Source organism: Mobula birostris, chromosome 12, assembly GCF_030028105.1.
Source record: "Mobula birostris isolate sMobBir1 chromosome 12, sMobBir1.hap1, whole genome shotgun sequence".
NCBI lineage: Eukaryota > Metazoa > Chordata > Chondrichthyes > Myliobatiformes > Myliobatidae > Mobula > Mobula birostris.
In genome coordinates, this window is record NC_092381.1 from 29,354,466 (window position 1) to 29,370,793 (window position 16,328).

At 41.8% G+C, this 16,328-nt stretch overlaps 1 protein-coding gene across 2 annotated transcripts in view; it reads left to right on the top strand.

Annotated features, from left to right (window-relative positions):
* The window catches only part of LOC140205816 (very long chain fatty acid elongase 1-like), a 99,144-nt gene extending 83,312 nt beyond the window's left edge, over positions 1-15,832 (top strand). For both annotated transcript variants that reach the window (XM_072273535.1, XM_072273536.1), the window contains 4 exons: positions 4,086-4,142; positions 6,277-6,382; positions 6,495-6,631; positions 14,011-15,832. In XM_072273535.1, the coding sequence (XP_072129636.1) occupies positions 4,086-4,142; positions 6,277-6,382; positions 6,495-6,631; positions 14,011-14,295 (585 nt within the window). In that variant the 3' untranslated portion in view covers positions 14,296-15,832. The remainder of the gene's footprint in view (positions 1-4,085; positions 4,143-6,276; positions 6,383-6,494; positions 6,632-14,010) is intronic.
* Positions 15,833-16,328: the final 496 nt, after the last annotated feature.

Genomic DNA, 16,328 nt, shown 5'->3' on the forward strand with positions numbered 1-16,328 from the left:
AGTCATCTTTGCCAAATCTTTCACATTTCCACACCTTGTACTATTCTGTTGACATTTGAACTTCCTATTTCAGTTCCATTTTCTTAAATTTAAAGCTAAAATTAAATTTAATCTCATTCAGTAATCTGGGGTAAAAAGCTTGCTTTCTTGTATTTATAATCTTAATGGCCATTTGTAGTGCATTTGTAACCTATTGTAACTCAAAGATAAAATTAGCAGTAATCAGAAGTAGTCTTGTAATGACTTGGTGTGTGCAAATTTTCTGAAGGATAGCACAGTACTGCCAATATTGAGATTAAGATTGTGCTTATAAATACTCCAGGATATTTCAAACCTAACCATCAATTACCATTATTCACTTTCAGTAATTAGCTTCCCAAAGGCAACAGTAATTTTTATTGATTTGGATGATTCCTCACTGGTAATCAATCTAATTGTGTTGTGGTTCCGTTAGCAACAATCCCACCTCATCAAAACATGCAGGTTCAAGATCCACTCTGAGACTTGAGTTCCAAATCTAGGCTGATGCACCAGTAAAGAATTGTGAGGGATCTTGTACTTTAAAACAGTGAGTAGAATATTCGTTCGTGTCATAATCAGTATTTCCCTCTGTCAGCAGCTTGGTGCTCTTTTGTAGAGGTTTGTTGTGACCAAACTGGCTTTTTCTATGCTACAACAATGATTGTTCTTCGGAATCCTTCAATGGTTGTAAAGTGCTTTGTGACATTGAAGTGTGAAAACTGCTTTATGCGTACAAATCTGTCTTTTGAAGAATGTAGAATTTTATTTGCACAGATATTTTGTTTTTCGAACATAGTTCTGCACATTGGCCTTGGCTGGAGATTAGACAGTTTTACTGAGTGGTTCACATTCAACTGTGCCCTTCAGATTCAGAATCAGAATCAGGTTTAATTGCACCAGCATATGTTGTAAAATTTGTTAACTTAGCAGCGGCAGTACAATGTAATACATGATAATATAGGAAAAAACTGAATTGCAATCAATCTATCAAATAAGTGGGTGCACGCGTATATACAATGTCTATAAAAAGTATTCACCCTTCTCCTCCCTCCCCCCCCCCGCCAGAAGTTTTCATGCTTTATTGTTTTACAGCATTCAATCACAGTGGATTTAATTTGGCTCTTTTGATACTGATTAACAGAGGAAAAAAAAACTTGTGTTGAAGTGAAAACAGATCTCTACAAAGTGATCTAAATTAATTACAAATATAAAACACAAAGTAGTTGATTACATAAGTATTCACCCTAAGTCAGTATTTAGTAGATGCACTTTTGGCAGCAATTGTAGCCTTGAGTCTGTGTGGGTAGGTCTCTATCAGCTTTGCACATCTGGACACTGCAATATTTCCCCATTATTCTTTATAAAATTGCTCAAGCTCTGTCGGATTGCATGGGGATCGTGAGTGAACAGCCCTTTTCAAGTCCAGCCACAAATTGGATTGAGGTCTGGACTCTGACTTCGCCACTCCAGGACATTAATTTTGGTTTTTAAGCCATTTCCTGTGTATCTTTGGCTTTATGCTTGGGGTCATAGTTTTGCTGGCAAACAAGCTCAAGTTGTAGTTCTCTTGCAGACTACATCAGGTTATCCTCCAGGATTTCCCTGTATTTTGCGGCATTCATTTTATCCTCTGCCTTCACGAGCCTTCCAGGGCTTGCTGCAGTGAAGCATTTCCCACAGCATGATGCAGCCACCACCATGCTTCAAGGAAGGAATAGTGTGCTTTTGATGATGTGTGGTGTTTGGTTTATGCCAAAAATAGCATTTAGTCTGATAACAAAAAAGCTCAATTGTGATTTCATCAGATCATAGAACCTTCCAGCTGACTTCAGAGTCTCCCACATGCCTTCTGGCAAACTCTAGCCGAGATTTCATGTGCTTTTCTCCCCCAGGTGGCTTTCTCTTTGCCACCCTCCCATAAAGCTGTGATAGTGAAGCACCCAGGCAACAGTATATGTGCAGACTCTCCCATCTCAGCCACTGAAGCTTGTAACTCCTCCAGACCTCTTGCTGGCCTCACTCACTAGTCTCCTTGCATGGTGACTCAGTTTTTGAGACTGCCTGCTCTAGGAAAATTTACAGTTGTGTCATATTCTTTCTATTTCTTGCTGATTGACGTAACTTACGATTCGCCTACCCCCCCTACAAATCGCCTACCGACGCAACTGATCGATGGGTGACACAATAGCCGCTGCTCTACATACTGTTCTTATACATCTGGAGAAGAAGGATGCTTATGTGAGAAACTGTTCAGCATTCAACACCATGATTCCATCCAGGCTTGACAGGAAGCTCAGAGACCGAGACCTTGGCCTTGACCTTGCCTTGTGCATCTGGATCTTGGACTTCCTGTCAGATCGCCGGCAGGTGGTAAGAGTGGGCTCCCTTGCCCACACCTCTTTGACTCTCAACACAGGAGCCCCTCAGGGCTGTGTACTAATTCACCTCCTTTACTCCCTATATAGCCATGACTGTGTTGCCACCCACAGCTCTAATCTGATAATTAAATTTGCCAACGACACTACATTGATTGACCTAATCTCAAACAATAATGAGATGGCCTACAGGGAAGAAGTAATCTCTGTGACACAATGATATCAAGAAAACAACCTCTCCCTCAATGTCACAAAAACAAAAGAGCTGGTTGTGGACTACAGGAGGAATGGAGATTCCTATTGACATCAATGGATCTGGGGTTGAGAGGGTGAACAGCTTTAAATTCCTCGGCATCCACATCACCGAGGACCTCACGTGGTCTGTACATACCGGCTGGGTGGTGAGAAAAGCACAACAGTGCCTCTTTCACCTCAGATGGTTGAGGAAGTTTGGTATGGGCCACAGGGGCACAATTGAGAGCATCCTGACTGGCTGCATCACTGCCTGGTATGGGAACTGTACATACCTTAATCGCAGGATTTTGCAGAGAGTGGTGCGGACAGCCCAGCGCATCTGTAGTTGTGAACTTCCCATGATTCAGGACATTTACAAAGACAGGTGTGAAAAAAGGGCCCGTAGGATCGTTGGGGACCTGAATCACCCCAACCACAATCTACTCCAGCTGCTACCATCTGGGAAATGGTACCACAGCATAAAAGCCAGGACCAACAGGCTCCAGGACAGCTTCTTCCACCAGACTGATTAACTGACGCTGATTTGAGTGTATTTTTATGTTACATTGTTTGTTCTATTTATTATAAATTATTATAAATTACTATGATTGCACATTTAGATGAAGATGAAACGTAAACATTTTTACTACTCATGTATGTGAAGGATGTAAGAAATGAAGCAATTCAATTCAATTCAATTCTGTACTCCAAGAGAGTGACTTGGAAACTTTCTTGTATCCATCTCCTGACTTGAGCTTTTCAATAACCTTTTTGTGAAGTTGCTTGGATTTTTCATTTGTCGTCTTGGTATATGTATATGTATTTCTAAATGGACATTGAGCCCATGATTGAGTGTGAGTGAGAGACAGATAGAGGCAGGCAGAGGGGCAGAGAGAGTGAGAAAGATCATATATTCTGTCACTCTGTGTGTGTGTGTGTGTGTGTGTGTGTGTGTGTGTGTGTGTCTCTCTCTCTCTCTCCTCACCCCCCTCTCTGTGTCTGTCTGTCTGTCTCTCTCTCTCTCCTCTCTCTCTCCTCTCTCTCTCCTCTCTCTCTCCTCTCTCTCTCCTCTCTCTCTCCTCTCTCTCTCCCCTCTCTCTCCTCTCTCTCTCTCCCCTCTCTCTCCTCTCTCTCTCCCCTCTCTCTCCCCTCTCTCTCTCCTCTCCCCTCTGTCTGTCTGTCTCTCTCTCTCACTCATACTCAGTCGTGGGTTCAATGTCCATTTAGAAATCAGATGGCAGAAGGGAAGAAGCTGTTCCTGAATCGCTGAGAGTGTGCTTTCAGGCTTCTGTACCTCCTACCTGATGGTAACAATAAGAAGAGGACATGTCCTGAATGATGGGGATCCTTAATGAGGTATTGCTCCTTGAAGGTGTCTTGGATACTATAGGGGCTGGTACCCATGATGGAGCTGACTAATGCTCTAAGTCTGATATCTTTTTTTTAATCCCACAGATGGTGCGTGTAGCATGGCTGTTCTTATTTTCCAAATTCATTGAACTGTTTGACACAGTGAGTATGACAATTTTTTTTGGCCTTCTGTGATTGATAGAACTAAGGATCAATTTGTTTCAAATTCAATAAATTGTAATCTACCTTTAAGTCTCTGCACAGTTTCTGTGTGTTCTTTATTTTCTTTTTAAACCAAAAGATTACCAGCTACCAGTTTCCTCTACTGAGTGGACACTGTATCAGGTTACAATGGGAATTTTTGCTTTACCGGGTGTCCTTGCAGTGTAGACTGGGTTGGGATATTGGCACATAACTGGAGTCTCCTTCAGATTTAATTAGCTCCACCAATTAAATAAAACTCCTCCTCTTCATTTCATCATACTTTCTTCTTCCTCCCTCAATCCAAGCCACTGCCCTCTTCACCATCCCTACGCAAAGCCAGGTATATGATTGTCAAATAACTGATTTATTTCTTTATTGTCCACTCTTTTTCAGGAATTGGGTGCATTGGCAAGCCCAGCATGTATTATTGTGTAAATGTCAACCTAGGGAATTTAAGCTTGTAATGTTAATAACATATTCAGAAAATTTGGATCATTTGAGTGCAATTACAGGTCAACAGTGATGAAGGAACAGTGCTATAGTTCCATATCAAGATGGTACAGGGCTTGCAGGGAAGTGTGCAAGTTCCTCTTTCTGGAGTAGGCATGGCAACTAACAGCACTACACCTTGTAGCTGGCAGACACTGATGGGGAAATGGGTACTTGGAGGTTCATCAGACAGGCTGCATTTTCAGGCTCTTCATATAATGTGGTTATGGGTCAGGAAACATCAATGTTTTGTGATCATGAATGCTTTGAGCTTAACACCAATTTGCATGTGAGATTACTTTGATTTCATTTTTCATGATCTAGGTACATTGGCAAGTCCAACGTATTATTGTGGTACAAACTTTATCAAAGCAACTTGGATTCTGAGAGGAGATTCTGTACAGCTGTGCAAGATCATGACTGATTAAGATGACTGGCCAGCAGGAGGCAAAGAGTAGGAATAAAGGGGGTCTTTTCTGTTTGGCTGCAGGTGACTAGTGGTGTTGTTCAGGGGTCAGTGTTGGGACCGGTTCTTTTCAGTTATACTGCACGTCAGTGGTTTGGACGACGGAAGTGAGGGCTTTGTGGCCAGTTTGCGGATGACATGAAGGTAGGTCGAGGGGCAGATTGTGCTGAGGAAGCAGGGAGTTTGCAGAAGGACTTGGATTAGGGAAATGGGCAAAGAAGTGGCAGATAGAATATGGTGAAGTGTATGTTTGCACTGTGGTAGAAAGAATAAAGGTGTAGCCTTTTTTCTAAACATGGAGAAATTCAAAAATCAGAGGTGCAGAGGGACTTGGGAACCCACATGCAGGATTCCCTAAAGGTTAACCTGCAGGTTGAGTGAGTGCTGAGGAAGGCAAATGCAATGTTAACATTCATTTCAAGAAGACTATAATATAAAAGCAAGAATGTAATGCTGAAGCTTAGTAAGACTTTGGACAGACCGCACTTGGAGTATTGAGAGTAGTTTCCCCTTATTTAATAAAAGATGTGCTGGCATTGAGGGGATCCAGAGGAGGTTCACGAGTATGATTCCAGGAATGAAAAGGTTAACCTATGAGGAGCATTTGCTGGCTCTGTGTTAGTATTTGCTGGAGATTAAAAGAATGAGGGATGTGGATCTCATTGAAACCTCTCGAATATTGAATGGCCTGGATAGTGTGGATGTGGAGATGATGTTTTCTATGGTGGGGGATTCTTGGACTAGAGGGGACAAACTCAGAAAGGAGGGATATCCATTTAGAACAGAGATGAGGGAGATCTTTAGCTAAATGGTAGTGAATCTGTAGAATTCATTGCCGCAGGTGGCTGTGGAGGCCAAGAAAGAAGGTAAATTTCACAATGGGGCAAAAAACATTCTTTTTACAATAGTGATTTTATAATACTTAGTAGTTTGCTTGTTACCTGCCCTTACCACCACTGATTTGGAGGAAGGGTGACCTACAATGGCACTGATAGTCCCATTGGATCTCTGAATGCTTCATTAATGTAACTGCATTCATATGTTGATATGATTTGCACAGTAATGAGATTACCTTTGATTCATTGTTTGCTTCATGCCCAGTACACTGGTTGATATGAACCTGTTCAAACATCTTAGGTATTCTTTGTCCTGCGGAAGAAGAACAGTCAGATTACCTTTCTTCACATATTCCACCATTCAGTAATGCCATGGACCTGGTGGTGGGGTGTCAAGTTTGGACCAGGTACACAGAATGAGCTTTGATTATTTGACGCTTTATTTTATTGAGCTAAATGAATAGCAACATTTGGTACATGTACAGTACTTCGTTATAATGCCTGCTGTGTTTCTTGCAGGTGGTATGGGATCCTTCCATGCCATGGTGAACTCCATCGTCCATGTCATCATGTACTTCTATTATGGTCTGTCTGCAGCTGGCCCAGCGTTTCAGAAATATCTCTGGTGGAAAAAGTATATGACAGCAATCCAACTGGTCAGTACTGCAATCTTGGCATCTAGATGTTATGTGAATGGGTGTGTCTAGTACCCCTCTTTAATGTAGATCATTATGTAACGCTCAGTTACATTGGCTCGTATATGTTTAGGGGAAATCCCACCCAGCACCTGCCTCAACGCTTCCCACGGAGTCAGTTGCCGTCCGAATCAATCCCAAACATCAATCATCAGCCAGCACACCCAGTACATTTTACCAAGTACACTTTATAGATATTATTAATTCTATGACATTAATATAAATTCGATACAGAAAAGGACGTAATAAAAAAAAAAGGCGCCAAGACTTATCGAAGTTCTTTGCGCGCAACCGTTGGAGCTCAATCGATTCCTGTCGACTCACAGCTCGGGACCGCCCGGAGTGATCGACCAGAGCCTTTCCGCACATCCGCCGTCCTCCCTGTCTCTCCTCCGAGTCCCCTCCAAAAACCCCGTCCACCGTCCTTCCCGTCTCTCCTCCGACTCCCCACCAAAACCCCGTCCCCAGTCATATGATACAGCATGGTATCCGAAAACAAAACGATACATGACCACCCATTGGCTAATAGCACCCTGCTGTCTGTATTAACCTAATCAAGTGTCTAGCTAGAGACTTTCTCAGCATTTAACATAACAAAGAAGCATTCCCCAGTATAACATAACAAAGAAGCCATTTTAAATTTAACATACAAGAAGAAGAAAGACCCCATACAATGACTTGATAAGAGGAAGTGAGATGCTTGACTTCACTTTTTTTTTCAGGAATAGGTGGTGGGAAACATGTAGCACGGAGGCTGTTTGAACTGTTAGTTGAGCCGGTTCTCATTAAGGATGAGCAGTATGGAAAGGCTAAATGAAAATTTCTTTAAAAATTGTCCAGGTTAAGAAAATCTGCTGATGAGAAAGATGCATTTTATGCAACATGTCATGATTCACAAATTACTCTGTTGCCTAAGATCTAATTTAAAGTATAGACAGGTAATGATGATTGTGGTTCCAGAAAGCGAAGCAATATTTGGTCACACAAGGTCACACAACCAGCAGTGAAATAGTTTCCAACTCGTCAGTTGTTGATGTTGGATAGAATCATAGACTTTTATCACAAGCCGGTTGGCTTGTTGTTACAACATACCAATTATTCCCCAAAGACCTTGTTTTTTCATCCCTTACAGATATTTACCCAGTTTTGTACTGAATGTTATTCAATAGTCTTCCAACACTTTCTATCTGATGATTTTTCTTAGAAATCCTTTATTTAGCACACATAGATCAGGATATATCTAGTTATCATTTGCCGTTGTAACTAGTTTTTTCTCTTATTCTCATTTTTGGAGAGTTATTATTTAAGGGATAATTATTGACATGGAGAATCTCCCTACTACGTTGGCTTTTACATTCAGGGGTGATACATAGTTCAAAATTTTCCGAGCGATTTTTCCCTCTGTTGAGGCAGGGATAGGTTGGTAGAGTGAAGGACCCATGGTTGACAAGAGAAGTGGAGCATCTAATCAAGTGGAAGAAGGAAACTTATTTAAGGTTTAGGAAGACCATAAGATATAGGAGCAGAAGCATGGCTGATCCAATTCTTCCAGTCATCCCCACTCCCCTGCCTTCTCCCCATACCCTTTGATGCCCTGGCTAATTAAGAACCTATCTATCTCTACCTTAAATGCACCCGATGACTTGGACTTCAGAGCCACTTGTGGCAACAAATTCCACAGATTTACCACCCTCTGACTAAAGTAATTTCTTTGCATCTCTGTTCTAAATGGATGTCCTTCAATCCTGAAGTCATGCCCTGTTGTCCTAGACTCCCCTGTCACAGGAAATAACTGTTCAGGCCTTTTAACATTTGGAATGTTTCTATTAGATGCCCCTCCCCTCATTCTCCTGAACTCCAGGGAATACAGCCCAAGAGTTGCCAGATGTTCCTCATACGGTAACCCTTTCATTCCTGGAATCATTCTCGTGAATCTTCTCTGAACCCTCTTCAATGTCAGTATATCCTTTCTAAACTAAGGAGCCCAAAACTGCACACACTACTCCAAGTGTGGTCTCATAAGTGCCTTATAGAGCCTCAACATCACATCCCTGCTGTTATATTCTATACCTCTAGAAATGAATGCCAACATTGTATTCACCTTCTTCACCACTGACTCAACCTGGAGGTTAACATTAAGGGTATCCTGCACGAGGACTCCCAAGTCCCGTTGCATCTCAGAACTTTGAATTCTCTCCCCATTTAAATAATAGTCTGCCCGTTTATTTCTTCTGCCAAAGTGCATAACCATACACTTTCCAACATTGTATTTCATTTGCTACTTCTTTGCCCATTCCCCTAAACTATCTAAGTTTCTCTACAGGCTCTCTGTTTCCTCAATACTACCTGTTTCTCCACCTATCTTTGTATTATCGGCAAATTTAGCCGAAGTCCATTAATCGCGTAGTGCACATCGTTGACATACATCATAAAAAGCAGCATCCCAACACCAACCCCTTTGGAACTCCACTGGTAACCTGCAGCCAGCCAGAATAGGATCCCTTTATTCCCACTCTGTTTTCTGCCGACCAGCCAAAGTTCCACCCAGGCTAGTAACTTCTCTGTAATTCCATGGGCTCTTATCTTGCTGAGCAGCCTCGTGTGTGGCACCTTGTCAAAGACCTTCTGAAAATCCAAGTGCATCACATCTATTGCATCTCCTTTGTCTACCCTGTTTGTAACTTCCTCAAAAAACTGCAGTAGGTTAGTCAGGCAAGATTTTTCTTTCTGGAAACCATGCTGGCTTTGGCCTATCCTGTCAGGTGCGTCCAGGTTCTCCGTAATCTCATCCCTAACAATCGATTCCAACAACTTCTGAATCACTGATGTCAGGCTAACAGGTCTATAGTTTCCTTTCTACTGTCTCCCACCCTTCTTAAATAGCGGAGTAACATTTGCAATTTTCCAGTCATCCGGTACAATGCCAGAATCTATCTGTTTTTGAAAGATCATTGTTAATGCCGCCACCATCTCTCCAGCTGCTTCCTTCAGAATCAGAGAGAACATTCCATCAAGTCCAGGAGATTTATCCACCCTCAGACCATTAAGCTTCCTGAGCATGGATCAGAAGGATCAGACAGGGCTTTAATAAGGAACATAAGGAACTTGGGAGAGCTCGAAGATGACATGAAAAGTCCTTGGTGTGTAGGATTAAGGAAATCCGCAAGGTGTTCTCCATGTACAGTATGTGAAAAACAGGAGGATGACTAGACCAGAGAGTAGGACTGATCAGGGGAACAAAGGGGAAATGTGCCTGGAGTTAGAAAAAGTCCTTAAGGAATACTTTGTTAGAGGGGATGTTTACAAAATGAGAGATCAGCCAATAACACACTCATTTGGTGGAACATCTCAAGGTTAAAAAAGAGAATGTGCTGGAAGTTTTGAAAAATATTAGGATAGATAAGTCCTGCGATATACCCCAGGTAGCTATCGGAAGCAAAAAAAGAGACTACTGAGCTTTTGGTGGTGGGCTTTGTGCCCTCACTAGCTACAGGAGTAGTATCAGAAGATTGAAGGTAAGCAGCTAGAAGTCTTGGTACGTATTGGTACCAACAACAGAGGTAGAAAACGGGAGGAGGTCCTGAAAGAAGAATACTAGGAGTTAGGATAGAAGCTGAGAAGCAGGACCTCAAGGGTAGTAATGTCGGGATTGCTGCCTCTGCCACGCAACAGTGAGGATAGGAATAGAATGAGATGGCAGATCAATACATGGCTGAATAATTGAAGCAGGGGGCAGGGATTCAGCTTTGTGGATAATTGGGACCTCTTCTGGCACAGGTGGGACCTGAACAAGAGGGACAGGTTGCACTTGAATCCAAGGGGAAGCAACCTTCTTGCAGGCAGGTTTATTTGAGCTGTTGGGGGTGGTTTGAACTAATATGGCAGGGGAATGGGAACCAGTATGGTAGAGCTGAGGATGAGCCTGCAGGTTTACATGTAGATGATGAATGTAACATGAATGTAAGGAAGGATAAGCCGATAATTGTGTACAAATGCAGACAATAAAGAGTTAAATTGTAGCACAGAGGCAAACTTCAATAAGGCTAAGAATACGGGATTGAAGTTGCTGTATTTAAATGCGTGTAGCATGTGGAATGAGCTGGATGAACACATGGCGCAATTAGAGATAGGTTGTGACGTTGTGGCATCACTGAGTCGTGGCTGAAAGAAAGTCATAGTTGGGTGCTTAACATCAAAGGATATACTTTGTATCAAAAGGACAGGCAGGAAGGCATAGGTGGTGGTGTGGCTCTGTCGCTAAGAGGTGGAATTACATCGTTAGAAAGAGGTGACCTAGGATCAGAGAATGTTGAAGCTTTGTGGGTAGAGTTAAGAAACTGCAAGGGTTAAAAACAAAAATGGGAATCATATATATAGGCCTCCATATAGTAGTCAAGATGTAGGGCTGAGCTTGCAGAGGGAGCTGGAAAAGGCGTGGAATGAGGATAATGACATTGCCCAGGTGGATTGGAGGAGGACACCGGCAGGGATGACGGCAGAGCAGAAATGACCGAAGTTTCTGGGAATAGGGAAATTTTGCCTGACAAATCCGTTAGAGTTCTTCGAGGAAGTAACAAGCAGGGTGGACAAAGGAGAGGCAGTGAATGTCATTTACTTGGATCTTCAGAAGGCATTTGACAAGGTGCCATACATGAGGTTGCTTAACAAGATAAAATCCTGTGGCTTTACAGGAAAGATACTGGCGTGTATAGAGGAATGGCTGACAGGCAGGAGGCAGCGAGTGGAATAAAAGGGGCCTTTTCTGGTTGGCTGCCAGTGAGTAGTGGTGTTCCTCAGGGGTCAGTATTGGGACAGCTACTTTTCCCATTGTTTGTCAGTGATTTAGATAATGGAATTGATGGCTTTGTGGCAAAATTTGTGGATGATACAGAGATGGGTAGAGGAGTAGGTAGTGCTGAGGAAGCAATATGATTGCAGCAGGACCTGGACAAATTGGAAGAATAGGAAATAAAGTGGCAGATGGAATACAGTGTTGGGAAATACAAACGGTATATGATAATGCATTTTGATAAAAGAAACAATAGTGTGGACTATTATCTACATGGGAAGAAGGTTCAAATATTAGAGATGCAGAGGGAGTTGGGAGTCTTTGTGTAAGACTCCCTAGAAGGTTAATTTACAGGTTAAGTCTGTGGTAAAGGAGGCAAATGCAATATTAGCATTTATTTTAAGGGGAGTAGAATATCAAAGCAAGTAGATAATGTTGAGGCTTTATAAAGATGTTTGTGAAGCTGCACTTGGAGAATTGTGAACAATTTTGGGTCCCATATCTGAGAAAGGATGTGTTGTCATTGGAGAGAGTCTATGGGAGGTTCACGAGGATGATTCTAGGAGTGAAAGTGGTAGCATATGAGGAGCATTTGATGCTTTGGGCCTATACTCACTGGAATTTAGATGAATGTGGGGGAATCGTATTGAAACCCACCAAATGTTAAAAGGACTAGACAGTGTGGTTGTGGAGTGATTTCTCCTATGGTGGGGATATCCAGAACTAGAAGGCACAGCCTCAAAGTTGAGAGGTGACCTTTTAGAACAGAAGGAAGGAGGAATTTTTTTTAGCCAGAGTGTAGTGAATCTGTGGAATGCTCTGCCACAGACTGCGGTGGAGGCCAAGTTTGTGAGCATATTTGAAGCGGAAGTTGATTGTTTCCTGATTGGTCAGGGCACCAAAGGACATGGCAAGAAGACAGGTGTATGCGGTTGAGTGGAATCCAGGGTCAGCCATGATGAAATAGCGGAGCAGACTTGATGGGCTGAATGGCTTAATTCTGCTCCTATGTCTTGTGGTCTTATTGGAGAGAAGCAAATGTTATTTCTTTATTCAAGAAAGGTAATAGGGATGATCCTGGGAATTGTAGACAAGTGAGCCTTATATCAGTGGCAGGGAAACTATTGGAAAGGATTCTTAGAGACAGGATCTACTAGCATTTGGAGATGCATAGTCTGATTAGGGATAGTCAACATGGATTTGTGATGTCCAATTTGTGCCTGATAAGGCTGATTGTATTCCCTGAGGCAGTGCAAAGCAAATTGAAGATAATGGTGGATGTGGTGTATATGGATTTTAATAAGGTGTTCGACAAGGTTTCCTATGGTAGACTCATTCAGAAAGTCAGGAGGAGTTGGATTCTGTGAAACTTGGTTGTGTGGATTCAGAACTGGCTTTCCAAAAGAAGGCAGAGGGTGGTTGTAGATGGAGTGTTTTCTGCCTGGAGTTTGGTGATTAGTGGTGTTCTACAAGGATCTGTTCTTGGACCCCTGCTCTTTGTGACTAAGATGAGGAAGTGAAAGGATAAGTTAGTGAGTTTTCAGGTGACACAGAAGTTGGTGGAGCTGTGGACAGTGTAGCAGGTTGTTGTAGGTTACAATGGGATATTGATAGAATGCAGAGCTGGCTAAGAAGTGGCAGATAGATTTCAATCTGAAGAAGTGTGAAGTGTCAATCTTGAAAGCAGAGTATGAACCGAAGGATCTTGGGGTCCATGTCCATCGATCCCTCAAAGTTACCACAGAAGCTGATAGGGTGGTTAAGAAAGTGTATGACGTGTTGACTTTTATTGGTTGAGGCTGTGTTCAAGAGCCATGAGGTAGTGTTGCAGCACTATTAAACTCTGATTAAACTTCAGTTCTGGTTGCCTCATTATAGGTAGGATGTGGATCTTTTGAGAGGGTGTAGAGATTTACCAGCATGCTGACTGGATTGGAGGACATGATTTATGAGGAAAGGTTGAATGAGCTTGGGGTTTTCTCTTTGGAAAGAAGGGGGATGAGAGGAGACCTGATTGGAATGTATAAGATGATAAGAGACATAGAGCCTTTCTTCAGTGCCTGTTTCAAAGGGTGGTGATGGCTAAAATGCGAGAGCATAATTTTAAGCTATTGGAGGAAAGTATAGGGGATGTTGAAGTAGGTTTTTAATAACACAGTGGTAAGTGCATGGAGCTCACTGCCGGGTTGGTGGTAGAGGCAGATACATAAGGGACATTTAAACGACTCTTAGATAGGCACATGATGAAAGAAAAATGTAGTGCTGTATGGGAAGGAAGGATTAGATTAATCTTAGAGTAGGTTAAAAGATCAGCACAACATTGTGGGCTGTAGGGCCTGTAGTGTGCCGTACTTGTTTGATCAAACATTGAAACAACTTTCAGTAGTGAAAACAATATTGAGCCTAATATCTGTATTAATCTCTGCTGAGGGGGATAAAGACAGCAATAAATTTGTCCTTCTGAGTTCAACTGGTTCCTGTTGGTATACTATCCTGTGACTATTGTAGCACGTGTTTAACGTTTTACCTTTTCCTTTTCCATATCTTTCAGGTCCAATTCATTGTTGTCTCACTGCATGTCACCCAGTACTACTTCATGGATCATTGTGATTACCAGTTCCCCATTATCATCCATCTTGTGTGGATGTATGGAACATTTTTCTTCATCCTTTTTTCCAATTTCTGGTACCAGGCCTACACCAAAGGCAAGAGGTTGCCCAAGAACACGGAGCACAAACGCAAAGCAGCTGTGAAGAATGGCAAGCCAGCAGCAGAAAACGGTGGGCACTTGCTGGAAAATGGGGAGGTGATGAATGGGAAAGTGAAGACAAAGTAATAACGAATAACTTTTTTAATAAATGCCGATTATTGTATTTTTGTGTTTTGGAAAGTTTTCAGGAGGGTGGGCGCAGCAAGTATCCGGTTTTGAACTTGACTTGAGAATTTCATGCAGCCGATTAATCACTTTGGCACCCTGTTGGCATTTAACCTGGGGAAAGAAGTCTGACCTAATGTTTTAAGGATCCTGTGTAATTAACAAATGGCTTGTGGTTAATCAAGTCTGGAATTTGTTTGGAATCATTGCACTGGTTTAATTGACATTGGAAGTGCAAGGATAATGCAGACTGTATGACATGGGAGAGGAATATCTACGCCTCTGACTAAAAGGCCAGATCAGTGCTGGTCTGTGTTTGAGGCTAGTCTTGGATGTGCTCTGTTTAGAGAAGGTTGAATGTGGAATTTTTCAGCCTTTTATCCCACTCTACCAGTGTTGGATGTAATAATTCCTCCAGATCTGCAAAGAACTAAATGTGTAATGGTGTTGCCTTTTAACCCTTCCTCTGAAAACCTGCAATTAAACCCATAATGCTGTTGATACTACCCACCATCATGCTGTGCAGTTGAAAGTTATGTCAGAGTGCTCTGAAATGGCCCACTTGGTTGGGTCTGTCTTTATTAATTTATAATGCCTAGTTTTAAAAAAAAGCATCAGTCTCCATCAATATATGTAACATACTAAATATAATTAGTTATTTTACAAATTTTTATTTGCTTTAATCTACCACTGTTACTGTATATTTTGGGAAGGAAGGAAATCACAATATTTAAAAGAAATGGCTGCCTAGTGGGACAGTGTTAATGTTTACCATACAGCAGGGATCAGATTTTATTAATGTTTTGGGGCAGGGAGGACAGTCAGTTAAGATCCTTCCCTGACTTGCTAGATATCCTGTAGATGGTGAAGCCCATGAGTAGCTCCTTTCCTTTTGATCTGTTATTACTGGGGACTGAACAATATGCCAAATGAGAGAGGGTTCTCAAAACTCTGTAGTGTGTCGTAGTTGAATGCTGGCGAGGTCTACTGAGATGGATACTGTGACTACAACTAGCTACGTACTTGCGTAGCAGACACCAATCTTTTTTGGAAAAAAGACTTCACTGTTAACAGGTGCTGATCAATTAGTATTGCTCACATATTCCTCATTACTTTGTTCAGAATTACCTTAATCTTCTGTTTACTATCCCAACCCAAGGCTGCAGATAAAGGAGTTGGGTTGATGCTTTGTACACATCTTCCCCCCCCTTGTGGTAGGTGCCAGCTGTCTGTGGTGATGAGCGTTATGTGAAGCTGTCCTTGGCGATAAATTGCTGATGGCACACCTCAGTTATAGAGCTCTATTAGAGTTTTAAGTACAATGCCTAAAGCAGTACAGCTACATCTTTAGTTCTTTGCAAATCATTTTCAGACAGTTAAAACAGATCCCCGTGAGAAAAAAAAACAGTGAAGGAAAATCTCTGGGATTATGATATCACAGGAGCAAGTTCCAATAGGAATTCTCTGACACTGAAATAAACTCAATTTCAAAACTCAACGTGTGTGTTTTTATATTTAGTAGAATAGGGATCGTCTGCTGGCTTGCTTTATTACAGCTCACATTTCAAGTGCAGAGGCTTATCCTTTGAATTATCTGTTATTCCTCTTTATTAGTGATTTTTTAAAATCTGTTGCCACTGTGGAATTTTGCTTCACATAATCTCATTTGTGTTAATTCCTGTACCTGAGAGGTATCGGAGAATACATGTTTCTTATCCAATTTTATGTTAGAATAATTGAATCCCCATTGATATAAGGTTGCCATCATATGTGAAGAGATGCCAGCTGTACATGGAGAAATGCTGAATGTTTTTATTTAAGTTTCCAAGATTTAAAAAAAATTAATGCATTTTGTTTCAAAATCACTCCCACCCCTTAGAGGCACCAGGACTTCACTGACTGGAGTAAATTTTGAATATACTCAATTGGATAAAACTGTGTGAGGCACAATGGGTCATCACAAGTGATGTTAAATTCACCATAATCTCTGACCC